At 41.7% G+C, this 16,026-nt stretch overlaps 1 protein-coding gene across 1 annotated transcript in view; it reads right to left on the bottom strand.

The window, feature by feature from the left end:
* rnf10 (ring finger protein 10) overlaps window positions 1-16,026 on the bottom strand; it is a 28,149-nt gene continuing 12,123 nt past the window's right edge. Inside the window, exons 5-17 of the mRNA XM_023978392.2 lie at window positions 15,778-15,962; window positions 15,524-15,660; window positions 3,780-3,934; window positions 3,479-3,607; window positions 3,163-3,388; window positions 2,912-3,045; window positions 2,678-2,795; window positions 2,464-2,565; window positions 2,231-2,368; window positions 1,766-1,857; window positions 1,548-1,605; window positions 1,213-1,377; window positions 1-1,115 (exon numbers count right to left, since the gene is read on the bottom strand). Coding sequence (XP_023834160.1) covers window positions 1,042-1,115; window positions 1,213-1,377; window positions 1,548-1,605; window positions 1,766-1,857; window positions 2,231-2,368; window positions 2,464-2,565; window positions 2,678-2,795; window positions 2,912-3,045; window positions 3,163-3,388; window positions 3,479-3,607; window positions 3,780-3,934; window positions 15,524-15,660; window positions 15,778-15,962 — 1,713 coding nt within the window. The 3' untranslated portion in view covers window positions 1-1,041. The remainder of the gene's footprint in view (window positions 1,116-1,212; window positions 1,378-1,547; window positions 1,606-1,765; window positions 1,858-2,230; window positions 2,369-2,463; window positions 2,566-2,677; window positions 2,796-2,911; window positions 3,046-3,162; window positions 3,389-3,478; window positions 3,608-3,779; window positions 3,935-15,523; window positions 15,661-15,777; window positions 15,963-16,026) is intronic.

Consider the following 16,026-nt stretch of genomic DNA (forward strand, 5'->3'; position numbering starts at 1 on the left):
TTTGCTGTGCATAATCCTTTATTCCAATGTCAGGCCAGTTGACATTTTTAATGTTCATGTTCACTACAAACTTAAAAAATAATCAATGACCAAAAAGAACCCTCAAACAAAACATCTTCTATATAGTATCTTTACATCCCACCTTTTCACTCCTTATATAGCAAGTAATCAAAAGTCAGCAGATCTCTAGCTTCACACATAAAACATATTTGCAACACTGAATTGAAACCAGGGGGGTAAAGTGCCAATGTTACAAATTAGACTAGGAAGGACAAACGACTATGGTAGAAGGGGGAAAATTAATAGATCAAAGAGAAGAAACTGCATATCCATGGTCTAATAATTCAAACACAAGGTCCACAGTGTATTTGAGTTGTCTGCCATCAACACACAAAATATTTCCAATCCTTTCTTTAATACAAGCTACACTGTATTCCTTGCATTTCCTCCAGACCGGTATGAGAATCAGACTCATGCATAGAGGTTGTGCTATGTTCAGGCCAAATCAGAGTAAAACGCAAGCAGAACATACAACTTGCATTGGATACGTTTTTTGTTTTTGTTAAGCAGACATTTTTTTGAAGACCAAATTCAGGGCTGACAGTGTTTGGGACTTGGGATTGAAAATCTGGGATGGTACCTGCAGCTGGCTGACTGCTACCCCAAATAAAATGCACCCCTCAAAACGATTCCATTCAACCCAACGTAGATCCTAATATGGTCTCTATATCAAATGTAACTCATTCTACCCTCCATCCTTGCAGCATATTTTTAAAGAAGATTTTCAATGTGGCAGGAAGTTGGAACAAATCTTTGTGCACCAGAAGTATTGTAGAACGCATAATAAACCAATGGCACAATGTAAGAAATTGTGAGTGGGACTGTGGTCGAGGCATTACTTACCTTGGCTACATACAACAACAAAAATTCTCCATTGTCTGTCATTCTAAAATAGAGCTGCATGGGAAAATGACAGTGACAAGAGATGGATCAAACTAAAATGTGAGCAGTTGAAGGGATACATTTCAACTTCAGTGTCATCTACTTTGTGTGAATCATAGAGGTGCTGAACAGAAGCTTCTGTTTCTTCTTCTTCTTCTTTCCCCCCTTTTCATCTGAGAGAGAATAGGATAAGTATGCAGTCTTCCAACTCCACAAATAAGGCATCACTTACACAAGCTAAGACACAGACAAACACAGTGAAAGACTGACCAGGGATGACCACTGGCTGTGGTGGAGCAGTTGGACCATGGTCCAGCTGCAGGAGTGCCTCCTCAAAGGCCTGGCTGAAAGAGTTCTGGAAACTGGGCACTGGGACCCGGTCAGACACATCACTCTCTCCATCGCTGTCTGCCGCTGGAGGAGCCAGAAGCATTTCTGAGGGAGCAGCACAACAACAACAAAAAACAATCAAACATGGTCCAACACTGACACTATGGTCCAAACAAACATAGGGTTCAGCTGACAGTGCTCACCGTGCCAACTGATTTGAGCAAACACTAACAGAAACTGAGGAGAAATGAATGATGTAGACGTGGAGTTGTCACCTTTCTTTGGAGTGGTCCACGGCCCAGCATCAGCCCTGGCTTTCCCATCCCTCAGCATCTTATCAGGGGAGAATAAGGGGTGATGAGAGAAAAGTCATCTAAATTGTCTATATCCAAAAGTTGTAACATCCTGACATCCAAGGTAATCAGCTCGTAATAAAAAAATAGTAGGTACAGACATGTAGGAGTGACTAAATTAATGAGTTAGGCCTACAGACCTGAGCAAAGGACATGCAGTGAGAGTCATCCTCCACACAGCCCACGCTGGGCGCAAGGCTGTCTCCAGTCAGACTAGGGAACATCATCCCATCTACAACAAGATGGAAATGGCGATTTCAGTTTACAAGACACCATTTGTAATGTGCTATATTTGGGGCGGCAGGTAGCCTAGTGGTTAGAGCGTTGGGCCAGTAACAGAAAGGTTGCTAGATCGAATCCCCGAGCTGACAAGGTACAAATCTGTCGTTCTGCCCCTGAACAAGGCAGTTAACCCACTGTTCCTAGGCTGTCCTTGTAAATAAGAAATTGTTCTTAACTGACTTGCCTAGTTAAATAAAAGGTTAAATAAAAAACGAATTCCATGGCACAAAATACAAACATTACTATCAGAAGTCCATAAAACAGTGACACTTTAAATTTCCAAGCCTGTCAAAATAAAGGACAGTTGAAAGAGCTGGTCTCACCAGAGACAGCGCTGCTGGTGAGGGCTGAGTGAGGGGCCAACAGAAATTCAGGATACACTTGTGGACTGCCGTTGTGAGGTGGTGACCCAAATGCCGGGAACTGCTGAAGATTCTCCAGCCCAATATGCACCTCTGGATCTGAGAAAACATTCATATGAAGATACTTTATCTGACGACAATTTTTCAGTTACACATTCTACATTGAGAAACAACCAAAAGTAAAATGGACTCACATTTCCCCTGCTTCTTGTTCTCCTCCATCTCAATACGCCTCTCCCTGCGCTTCTCATCCCTTGCTTTCTTTTGTCTGAGACGCTTTCTTTTCTCCAAATCATCTGAGAGTCAGAAGGAAAAAAAAGTGAGGGAGAAAGAAGATCAGTATTGGATTAGTATTTACTCTAAGAAGCAATGTACATGACTAGAATAGAGAGTATGTTAGGTTCTGACCTGCAAAGCTGTCCAGGGTCTCTTTGGACAGGGTGGGGGGCTGCAGGGCCAGCTCACAGATACTGAACTCACAGGTGAGCGGCAGGTGAGCCAGGTAGCGGTGTCGACGGCGAATCTCCTGTAGCCAAGAGAATCAAAACCTGAGATATTGCACATGTTCCTGGGATGAAGCAGAAGAAACAAAGTCTTGGTACATTTTTCAAGAACAAACATGGTTTAGATCTAATCACTTACCTCAGTGATAGTTTGCCCCTCAATCTCCACCACAGTGGCCGTGATAGTGTGGGGGCTGGCCTCTAGGCTGCCGTACTCACGTTGCAGACAGCGCACATTCACTGGGTGCAGGAACATCTGCTGGCAGTCCTCCGCTGGAAGAACAAAGGAGTAAGTGCAGAGACTGGACTTTTGAATGTAATAAAGAGGACATGGTAGATGTTAAGTGGAGAGACACTGATAAACCGTAGTTCTGCTAAAGGGTATCCTACCTTGGTAGAAGTAGTAGGAGGGTCCATGCTCTGAGGTTTGGGGGCGCGTCGTTTCAGCCTGGCTGGGATGGTTCTCCTCAGCAGGCTGGGGCTCTGGAGCTGCATCCTCAGGGGACTCCTCCAGCACTCTCTCCAGGAGCCCTTCAGGGAGCTGTGGTTCCTCAGGGTCCTCCTCTGGAACCTCTGCCACCTCATCATCAAATGCAGAGGAATACTGCAGAACTGGCTGAAAAGAGTAAAACATGGAGAATCTCTGAGCCAATAACACGGGCGAGTTTGGAGAGTATATTAATGGGTTATAAATGCAAACAATTACCTTGGTACTGCTAAAGGTGGTCACCACTTCCTCCTCAGGGGAGGGGGGATCTGCCAGGGTGAGATTTGACAGTTCCAGGTTGTCCTCAGCACATGCCTTCTGGTGCTTCAGCAGAGCTTCCACTCGCTCCTGGACCACAGCACAGGAAAGAGAGGGGGTCAGTTCATGCTATATAGGCATATCATATATGACTTGACCTAAGTTTGTGTAACAAGTCAAACTTCACACACATCACTTCTTGCTTCATGCAGTAGAAGCTGCCTGTATTTTAAATTACAAGCTGCTAGTTTGTCAGTGTTACCTGCAGATTGCACAGGGCACTCTGGATGAAACAGGCTGTGGCATCCTCTCCCTGGGTGAGCTGACCCTGCAGAGCGGCCTTCTCCTCGGCCACTAGGCCCAGCACCTGCTCCTGAGAGGCCAGCAGCAGTTTGGAGTACGGGCTCAGATGCACATCTACAGCACAGGGGTACAGCCGTGTCACAACGACTCACATATACCATACCACAGAAACAGGTATATGGTAAACAGTGTTGCATGGTACACTAAAACTTTGGTACTTTTTCAATACTACAAACTAGGACTGTGGCAGTCATGACATTTTGTTAGCCGGTTATTGTCATGCAAATGTATGCTGATCTCACGGTAATTGACCGTTAATGAACAAACATGTTTAGCATCTCCAGGCATACAAGTCACTGATGCGTGCCTTTGGAACATTTACATTTTAAAAAAGTGTAATAAATCCATTTAATATACACCATCACAATAAATCCATCATCTATTTTAGGCAGATCTAAAGAGACATTAAATGAAAAAAATATATATTTCAAAAGGAACCGAATATGAGTTGGCCTACTACTGACTATGCGCCATGCCAAAGGCTGTAGGCTTTAGTTTATTTAGCAGACAAGATATGCTTATGAGTGCCATTATTTTATATGATTTTATTGTAAGAATAATATAATTGAACTTAGCGGAATAAAATAGAAAGGATATTTTTCAATATCGGAGCGGGTGCGCATATGAAGCGGCTATGTTGAGCATAAAAAGTGATCATTTGAAACGGCTCCTATACGCAGGATTTAGAGTTATTTGGCAACTTTAGTTGTGAATGACACAAACCTTAGAATGTCTTAGAAATCCAAACATATATGGGCTGCATGATGCGACTACAGGCTATTAACTATTTTAAAAAGTCACAAAAAAGGGCAGGACCAGGGACAGATAAATGTAATCCATATGCATTTGAATAACGACTGGCAGCCGCTTCCCGCAGTGTAAATCATGCTGGGTATGCTACTATAGTAGCAGCTGGGATCCTCTTTTTAGTGGCAACATTCAAAACTCTGCTTTCACATGGGATTGCATATAGAAATGTCTGTTTAAAAAACATTCATTTCACTTCACACATGTTTGTCATGGGCTCTCCAACCATGTTCCTGCAGCTACCCAATGCTTAATTTTGGAAACGTCGATAGTAACAAGTTTTCACAACAAAACATTTCAATAAACTGTTGACAGCCCCCCCCCCATCTCTGCACGACCGAGAAAGCAATGAAGGAGAGGAGATGGAGAAACGCAGTGGTGAGATATTCTATAGCTAAAAAAGGCAGTGTGTCAACCTATAAATTATGAAAACATTAAAACGTGCCCCATTACTAGGTTATTCAAACTCAAATTCACTATAAAATGTAGGCTAAATTCGTAAACTGCCCTGCACAATCAATGAACCAACGGCATCGCCTAGGCCTATATGTTCCCTCCCAGACTCATGGATAGAAAGATTGGAGCGTAACATAAGGTAACCAGTCCATCCAGAATGCATAATACAGTCCACACTCAAAAGCAATTACTAGATTGTTTAATTGTGGATTATAGGCTAGACCAATTATGTACCAAAGACATCTTAAATAGATGTTTTTTATATGCGGTAGGTGATGTATTGTATAACTGTGGCACAATCATTATTTTGATTCTGTTTTGGTGTGGCTTGGGCTCATAGTGGGGCAAAAAAGTATTTAGTCAGCCACCAATTGTGCAAGTTCTTCCACTTAAAAAGATGAGGCCTGTAATTTTCATCATAGGTACACTTCAATTATGACAGACAAAATGAGAAAAAAAATCCAGAAAATCACATTGTAGGATTTTTAATGAAGTTATTTGCAAATTATGGTGGAAAATAAGTATTTGGTCAATAACAAAAGTTTACCTCAATACTTTGTTATATACCCTTTGTTGGCAATGACAGAGGTCAAACGTTTTCTGTAAGTCTTCACAAGGTTTTCACACACTGTTGCTGGTATTTTGGCCCATTCCTCCATGCAGATCTCCTCTAGAGCACTGATGTTTTGGGGCTGTTGCTGGGCAACACGGACTTTCAACTCCCTCCAAAGATTTTCTATGGGGTTGAGATCTGGATACTGGCTAGGCCACTCCAGGACCTTGAAATGCTTCTTACGAAGCCACTCCTTCGTTGCCCGGGYGGTGTGTTTGGGATCATTGTCATGCTGAAAGACCCAGCCACGTTTCATCTTCAATGCCCCTGCTGATGGTATGGTTACTTTGGTCCCAGCTCTCTGCAGGTCATTCACTAGGTCCCCCCCGTGTGGTTCTGGGATTTTTGCTCACCGTTCTTGTGATCATTTTGACCCCACGGGGTGAGATCTTGCGTGGAGCCCCAGATCGAGGGAGATTATCAGTGGTCTTGTATGTCTTCCATTTCCTAATAATTGCTCCCACAGTTGATTTCTTCAAACCAAGCTGCTTACCTATTGCAGATTCAGTCTTCCCAGCCTGGTGCAGGTCTACAATTTTGTTTCTGGTGTCCTTTGACAGCTCTTTGGTCTTGGCCATAGTGGAGTTTGGAGTGTGACTGTTTGAGGTTGTGGACAGGTGTCTTTTATACTGATAACAAGTTCAAACAGGTGCCATTAATACAGGTAACGAGTGGAGGACAGAGGAACCTCTTAAAAAGGCCTGTGAGAGCCAGAAATCTTGCTTGTTTGTAGGTGACCAAATACTTATTTTCCACCATAATTTGAAAATAAATTCATTAAAAATCCTACAATGTGCCTCCCGGGTGGCGCAGTGGTCTAGGGCACTGCATCGCAGTGCTAACTGCGCCACCAGAGTCTCTGGGTTTGCGCCCAGGCTCTGTTTCGAGAAAATGGGATAAAAAAAATTAAAAATTAAAAATATTTCCTACAATGTGATTTTCTGGCCTCTCTCATCTTTTTAAGTGGGAGAACTTGCACAATTGGTGGCTGACTAAATACTTTTTTGCCCACTGTATATAGGCGAATGCATAAGCTCTACTATGTGTATGGATGTTCTACATGCAATGTCTTAAATGCTTTGAATTAAATCACCTTAAAGCGCTGTCCATTTCGTTGTTTGGCTTTAAAACAACATCAACAACAACCGTGTTTCCCACTCAGTTTCAACCTGCTGTTGAACCTGCTGTCGTCACAGTGAGGCGAGTTTTAAAATCATGATATTATTTTGATAAGTGGTTGATGTGATTTCGATAGCATTTGCATTGATGTCAGAGTGGTTAGAGGGACAATAGAGCCCTGAGTACCAGGCCATTAGGACCTGATGGTAGTTGGCAAGTTGCTTACTACAAACACATGTCAAGAGATTACTTTGACTGTGGTCATGACTGCCGGTGTGGCGGTAATACGGTCCCTGCAACAGCCCTAACTACAACATGAAAAACGATTAGATAGAATTTTGTTACTTCCGGTTCGTCTATTAAAAGTCTCTCACGTTTGGAAACCAACTAAATGTATTTTACTTATTCAAAAATGTATTAATTATCCCAAGTTTAAGACAAACAGAATGCATCCCTGATTCATATTCCCTGCAACTTTCTGAAGACAATAGGACACAGGAATGCGTGCAGCGCTTGCATGTCTACCACTTTGTGTTGCCTTTAGCATGCTAATGCTAACCGTCGTCAGGTAGATGGAAAGGCTTCCACAAAAAACTCAATTAAAAATGTACTGCAAAGTAACCTATGTCTACCTGGAAGAATCTTTCTAATTCCATGTGTGCTACAGAAACCAAACAATACTAAGCAAGGTTGCCAGGTTTAACTAAAATTACCAACACATTGACCACTCCAAATCCATATATATTTCACTAGAATGTCATTGTAAACAGCCAATTTTCCAGGACATAGACATGTCTTATATTGGCAGAAAGCTTAAATGATTGTTAATCTAACTGCAGTGTCCAATTTACAATAGCCATTACAGCGCAAAAATACCATGCTATTGTTTGAGGATAGTGCACAACAACAAAATTCCTTTATCAAGGCAATTGGTTTGATACATTCACCTCTGACGGTAAATAATGTACGTACATTCAGTAATCTTGCTCTGATTTGTCATCCTGAGGGTACCAGAGATTAAATGTAGCATAGTTTTGTTTGATAAAATCCATATTTATATCCTAACAACTAGAGGTCGACCGATTATGATTTTTCAACGCCGATACCGATTATTGGAGGACAAAAAAAGCCGATACCGATTAAATCGGCCGATTTAAAAATAAAATGTATTTATATATATATATATATATATCTCATACACACACACACATTTTTGTAATAATGACAATTGCAACAATACTGAATGAACAATGAACAATAAAACACTTTTATTTTAACTTAATATAATACATAAATAAAATCTATTTAGTCTCAAATAACATGAGAACATATGTTAAAACGAACCACCAGCTTTCATGGGTCTTCAATATTCCCAGTTAAGAAGTTTTAGGTTGTAGTGCAGAAAGCAAAGCTTGTCTGCATGGTCCCCTGTCAGTCTGCTCCTCCGCGAAACACAGACCTTATTTGAAGTAGATCAAGACATTCTCTATGGAAGACATGAACGGTAAAATAACGAAGGAGCCCCTTTCAAGTTCAGCCGCAAGTTATTACAGGAATTATAACGCGTCGACTATTTCTCTCTAAACCATATACCTTTGACTAATCTGAAAACTATCACCTCGAAAACAAAACGTTTATTCCGTTCCGTATTTTATCTAACAGGTGGCATCCACGAGTCTAAATATTCCTGTTACATTGCACAACCTTCAATGTTATGTCATAATTACGTAAAATTCTGGCAAATTAGTTCGCAAAGAGCCAGGCGGCCCAAACTGTTGCATATACCCTGACTCTGCGTGCAATGAACGCAAGAGAAATTACACAATTTCACCTGGTTAATATTGCCTGCTAACCTGGATTTCTTTTAGCTAAATATGCTAAATATGCGTTGCGAACTAATTTGTCAGAATTTTACATAATTATGACATAACATTGAAGTTTGTGCAATGTAACAGCAAGATTTAGATTTAGGGTTGCCACCCGTTCCATAAAATACGTAACGGTCCGTATTTCACTGAAATAATAAACTTTTTGTTTTCGAAATGATAGTTTCCGGATTTGACCATATTAATGACCAAAGGCTCGTATTTCTGTGTTTATTATATTATAATTAAGTATATGATTTCATATTTCATAGAGCAGTCTGACTGAGCGGTGGTAAGCAGCAAGCTCGTAAGCATTCATTCAAACTTTACTGCGTTTGCCAGCAGCTCTTAGCAATGCTTGATCACAGCGTTGCTTATGACTTCAAGCCTATCAACTTCTGAGATTAGGCTGGCAATACTAAAGTGCCTATTAGAACATCCAATAGTCAAAGGTATATGAAATACAAATGGTAGAGAGAGAAATAGTCGACGCGTCATAATTCCTATAATAACTGCAACCTAACATTTCTTAACTGGGAATATTGAACCACCAGCTTTCATTGGTTCTGAGCAAGGAACTTAAACGTAAGATTATTATTTTATTTTTTTCAAATTGAGCATGTTTCATTATTTATTTGAGACAAAATAGATTTTATTTCTGTATTATATTAAGTTAAAATAAGTGTTCATTCAGTATTGTTGTCATTGAATATGAATATAAATAAAAAATTAATAACATTTAAAAATACGGACGATTAATCGGTATCGGCTTTTTGTGGTCCTCCAATAAATCGGTATCGGCGTTGAAAAATCATAATCGGTCGACCTCTAACAACATCCATGTCGTATACAGTGTTTTGCATGAATTCCGACTCTTTCAACTTGCAACAGAACAATTTATTAAATCTAATCTGCAAAACATTGTTTAACCCAGTCAAATTCGGTTTCTGTGCAATCCTCAGACACTCTAGAAGGCAACCAAACTTGTTCCATCATTCAACATTACATATTGGCTACACAGCACGTCAATTAGCCCATGAAGGTCAGCCATCATTACGCACCAATGAGACGAGCGGTGTTCCCTTGATTGACAGTGTATTGGTCCTATGACCACTTATCGTAACATAGCTAGCCAGATAACCAATGAGCTGGGCTTTACAGTAGTATGTGAACGCCCTTTGACGACAAACAGCCATCAAGCTAGACCTGTGCACAACCATGTTCATTCTCAAGGGGAAAGAAAACAGAACGAACGGTAATTTGCGTTACGCAGCGGTTTGTTCTATTCTACAAACTTTCTCAAAACTGAAAAAGTAAAACTTGGCTACTAATAGGCTGACCACACCGCTCGCACACCGCTCGCGTTGCAAAATACATTTTAGAAATCTATGCTGTTCAATTATTGCGTCAACGAGCGTCTGCGTTGCCAAGGGCTAAAATAGAACTCCTTCTTTCTGACGCTGATCGTGCTGCAAGGCCTGCCTCTCCCATCTCCTCATTGGTTTATAGAAGCACATATCCACGTGCCATCTCCTCATTGGTTATACCCACGTGGGTGATTGAAAGACGAACTGTGTTGCCGGTCGGTGTAGTAATACTATGAAAGTTTAGATGCCAATCACCATATAAGTTATATGAAGAAAAAGCCTGGAAGGAAGAGAGATGACTATAAATGATTCGGTTGACCGTTTTGTGTGTGGATTAATTGTCGGAGTAGAGGACCTTGTGCATTTCAGGTAAAATAACAACTCAATGTTTATATCCCAGGACAAATTAGCTAGCAACAGCAAGCTAGCTAAATAGGACAAATTAGCTAGCAAGTGCAAGCTAACAAGCTAAATTGCATAAATGTTTAATGCTTTTCGAGCTGTTCACAAATTAATGTAATTGGTTCAGAGTTTGTTTTGATATTTTAACCTGCGTGTCGTGATCGCGTTTGGTGTAGCGGGACAAAATACATTTATGCGCGCATCCGGTTTGGGTTCCGTGTCAGAGTGGAAGAGTTGAATCGAAGTCCAAGTATACAATGTATTAACTTACCCTACAGTGTTTTCAGAAAGTATTCAGACCCCTTGACTTTTTCCCCATTTTGTTATGTTACAGCCTTATTCTAACATTTATACAATTGTTTTTTTAATCTACACACAATATCCCATAATGACAAAGAAAAAAACAGGGTATTAGAAATGTATGCAAATGTATTAAAAAAACTGAAATATCACATTCACATAAGTATTCAGACCCTTTACTCAGTACTTTGTTGAAGCACCTTTGACAGAGATTACAGCCTCGAGTCTTCATGGGTATGACGCTACAAGTTTGGCACACCTGTATTTGGGGAGTTTCTCACATTCTTCTCTGCAGATCCTCTCAAGCTCTGTCAGGTTGGATGGGGAGCATTGCTGCATAGCTATTTTCAAGTCTCTCCAGAGATGTTTGATCAGGTTCAGGTCCGGGCTCTGGCTGGGCCTCTTGGACATTCAGAGACTTGTCCTGAAGCCACTCCTGCTTTGTCTTGGCTGTGTGCTTAGGGTCGTTGTCCTGTTGGAAGGTGAATCTTTGCTCCAGTCTGATGTCCTGAGCACTCTGTACTTTGCTCCGTTGATCTTTCCCTCGATCCTGACTAGTGTCCCAGTCACTGCCAATGAAAAACATCCCCACATTATGATGCTGCCATCACCATGCTTCACCGTAGGGATGGTGCCAGGTTTCCTCCAGACGTGACACTTGGCATTCAGGCCAAAGAGTTCCATCTTGGTTTCATCAGACCAGAGGATCTTGTTTCTCATCAAGTCCCCTTTAGGTTCCTTTTGTCAAACTCGAAGCAAGCAGTCATGTGCCTTTTACTGAGGAGTGGCTTCCGTCTGGCCACTCTACCATAAAGGACTGATTGGTGGAGTGCTGCAGAGATGGTTGTCCTTCTGGAAATTTCTCCCATCTCCACAGAGGAACTCTTGAGCTCTGTCAGTGTTACCATTGGGTTCTTTCACCAGATTGCTCAGTTTGGTCGAGCGGCCAGCTCTAGGTAGAGTCTTGGTGGTTCCAAACTTCTTCCTTTTAAGAATGATGGCCACTGTGTTTTGTGGGGACAGTCAATGCTGCAGAATATTTTTGGTACCCTTCCCCAGATCTGTCGCTCGACATAATCCTGTCTGAGCTCTACGGACAACTCATGGCTTGGTTTTTGCTCTGACATGCACAGTCAACTGTGGGACCTTATATAGACAGGTGGTGCCATTCTAAATAATGTCCAATCAATTGAATTTACCACAGGTGGACTCCTATCAAGTTGTAGAAACATCTCAAGGATGATAAACGTAAACAGGATGCACTTGAGCTCAATTTTGAGTCTCATAGCAAAGGGTCTAAATACTTTTTAATTTTATTTTTAATACATTTGCAAACATTTCTAACAACTTGTTTTTTCTTTGTCATTATGGGGTATTGTGTGTAAATTGATGAGGATTTATTTTTTATTTTAATTTTTTTAAATTTTAAATTAAAAAAAAAAAATCAGTTTTAGAATAAGGCTGTAATGTAACAAAATGTGGAGAAAGTCAAGGGGTCTGAATACTTTCCGAATGCACTGTGTGTGTGTATGTTATGTTGGCTGTGGTTTGAGTGTCATGTTGCCTATTGGTCCACATATTTCATTATAGTGATTGTGTTCCCCATACTCAATATAAATGTTTATACATATGTCTTGTGTATTTGATGTATTGACGCAGGGCTCACCCCCTGCTAAAATAAAGGTTAAATAAAACAAGTAATAGTAAACTTGACTTAACTGAAGAAAAAAAAAATATCCTCAATAGTGGTAGAGATGACCTCTGGGAGCCAACTCTAAAGAGACCACGTTCAAGCCCTCCATCCCCCACTCATTCAAAAGTAGGAACTGGTTCCTCCAGTCTGACCCCTGCTGCTTTCTCTGGCTCCACCCCCACCAGGCCATCTAGAGGTGTGAAGCTGCCAGCCCAGAAGCGGAGGAGGGCCAGTGCACCGGGGGCAACTACCACCGAGGGAGAGGACTGTTGGCACACTGTACTAGAGGATGACGTGGTGCCACTTCCACCAACATTTCAACCTAAAAGGTAGCCAGGACCTCAGCTGGACATGACTGGAAAGTACAGCCCCCTTCATCTTTGTGTTACCTTATTTTTTAATTAACATAACTATAGAGAACATACAAAAATGTTATGTACTTACATTAATCAATTGACCAATTCAGCCACTTGGAGGCCACTTGGCTACATTTGGGCAAACTCATGAGGGACATCTGGGAGACTTCATACTAAATATTATGTACCTCACTAGGGCTGGGCGATATGACGATATATATCGTGTGACGATAGAAAAACGTCTATGGTTTCATATTACGCTTTATCATTTATTTCGTTGTGTCGCAAATCACACTCTTTACGGCAATAGTTTTCATCCATTGGACGTCGCTTTGCGTTCTGAAATTTGCAACACAAACAAACATGGAGGAGAGCGAACGTGACACAAAGCACGGAGACCGTACCTAAAATAAGGGCCACTTTGGTCGCATGGACGTGGTTTGGGTATGAAAAGTCCGACACGGACCAGAAAACCGTCCTCTGCAGAATATGCCGCAGGCCGGTCCTGACAACAGGCTCAAACACCACTAACCTCTTTTACCACCTACGCAAGAATCAAGTGAAACAGTATGGAGAGAGTCTACGGATGAGACCCAAAAAAGTACAGTTGAGTGCTCAAAACAAACCCTCGACTCAGACGTTGCAAGAGGCTTTTGCCCGCGGCACAGCATATGGAAAAGAATCACGAAGATAGGAGATAACAGCTGCAGTTACAATTTACATCTGCAAAGACTTGGCCCCAATTTACACGGTCGAGAAACTGGGGTTTCGTGAGTTGGTGCTAACACTCGACCCAAGGTACCAAATGCTAATACCTTTATTTGTTGAGTATAATTCAAAATGTAATAAGAAATAGGCCTTTACATGTGGTCATTTTAGATAAACTATTTATTCATTGAATTAACAGAAAATGTGTATATCATGATATGTATCGTTATATGAAATGACCTATCGGGATATGAGATTTTGGCCATATCGCCCAGCACTAGCTCTCACATTCTTGAATATATCGGTCTGAAACTTTTCACACACACTGTTGCCCTGTTGTGGACAACATCTAAATTATCCCCAGCTTCCTATCTCAATGTATGGCCTTTCTTTTGCATTTCAAAGATGATGCAATAAAATTCCCAAGTTGTTGTTTTATTTGATGTTTTACCAGATCTATTGTGTTATATTCTTCCTACATTAGGAGAATATATTCTCCTACATACATCTCCACAAACTTCAAAGTGTTTCCTTTAAAATAGTATCACAAATATGCAACAGTGTGTGTGCAAAGTCATTGACTATAGCTCAGTATTCAACACCATAGTACCCTCCAAGCTCATCATTAAGCTCGGGCCCTGGGTCTGAACCCCGCCCTGTGCAACTGGGTCCTGGATTTCCTGACGGGCCGCCCCTCAGGTGGTGAAGGTATTTAACAACACCTCCACTTCGCTGATCCTCAACACAGCGGCCCCACAAGGGTGCGTGCTTAGCCCCCTCCTGCACTCCCTGTTCACCCATGATTGCGTGGCCACGCACGCCTTCTACTTAATCAAGTTGGCAGACAACACAACAATAGTAGCACCACCCGCAACCGCAGGGCTCTCCAGAGGGTGGTGCGGTCTGCCGAACGCATCACCAGGGGCAAACCATCTGCCCTCCAGGACACTTACAGAACCCAATGTCACTGGAAGGAAGATCATCAAGAAGATCATCAAGGACAACAACCACCCGACCACTGCCTGTTCACCTCACTCATCATCCAGAAGGCGAGGTCAGTACAGGTGCATTAAAGCTGGGACCGAGAGACTGAAAAACAGCTTCTATCTCAAGGCCATCAGACTGTTAAATAGCCATCACTAGTACCCTAGAGGCTGCTGCCCTATATACATAGACTTGAAATCACTGGCCACTTTAATAATGGAACACTCGGTCACTAATAAATTGACATATTTTGCATTACTCATCTCATATGTATATACTATTCTACTCTACTGTATTTTAGTCTATGCCGCGCTGACATTGCTCGTCCAAATATTTATATATTCTTAATTCCATTCATTTACTTTAGATTTGTGTGTATTGTTGTGAAATTGTTAGATATTACTTGTTAGATACTACTGCACCGTTGGAGCTAGAAACAAGCATTTAGCTACACCCGCAATAACATCTGCTAAACGTGTATGTGGCCAATCAAATTCGATTTGATCCTTGCCTCAGGTCCTGAGCTACAGCCAGTTAGATTTGGGTATGTCATTTTAGTCGGATATTGAGATGAAGGGTTCTAACCAGAAGAGGTTCTAATTTGTTTTTATAAAGAGAAATGCCATGGTGGCCACGGCACAATTTAGAAGTAGCCCAAAAACCAGCAACCAATACATTTTCACCAGGACATCATTTTCAAAGTAGTCCAAGCTGCAGGAAAACCGCAGACATGGCAACACTGGTGCATGTGCACATGAAATAAAGGGTAGCTACACAAATCAAAATGTATTCGTTTTTCAAAAGTGGTCCCCTGGTGTGATTAAAACATTAAAATGTGTGATTTTCAGAGCAAAAACCTGGAAAATCACAGTCATTCTCCTTGCGGTATCGTGATACTAAACCTGGTATAGAAGTCAAACTTCTGGTATCGTGACAACACAAACATATGGTAATCATCCTCCTCATCACTCACCTCCAAAGAGTATAGGCTCCTCCACCTTCACCCACTGAGAGCTGGGCATGGCCACCAGAGCCCCCTTCTCCCTCCGCATTAAGCACATGGTGATGAGGTCACCGACTGCATACTGCCTGGTTTCCATCGCAACCACACTGCAGTGAGACATGAGGGGATAGAGTGCGTTATTCACCATTTTCAACCATTATATTTTCTTTCCCAAAGGTGGCGATACAGAATGTTCTAATAGGGCTGCTTAACATCTCTCTAACCTTTTGAGGTCATCAGAGTGCACAGACTCATAGCAGATGGGGCACTTGGACCAGCTCTTGTCACTGAGAGACAGGTAGTGCAGCATGCATGGCCAGCAGAAGATATGGCCACAGCGGGTGATATGGGCCGCTACCGGGGGGTAGAGGCAGATGGGGCAGGAGGGCACCTCATGACTGTAGATGCGCTGGAGGGGGGAAATAATAGATGCAATAAAAGTCCAATTAGGAGGTGGTGATTTCAAGCGAAAG

Source organism: Salvelinus sp. IW2-2015, linkage group LG33, assembly GCF_002910315.2.
Source record: "Salvelinus sp. IW2-2015 linkage group LG33, ASM291031v2, whole genome shotgun sequence".
NCBI classification, from domain to species: Eukaryota; Metazoa; Chordata; class Actinopteri; order Salmoniformes; family Salmonidae; genus Salvelinus; species Salvelinus sp. IW2-2015.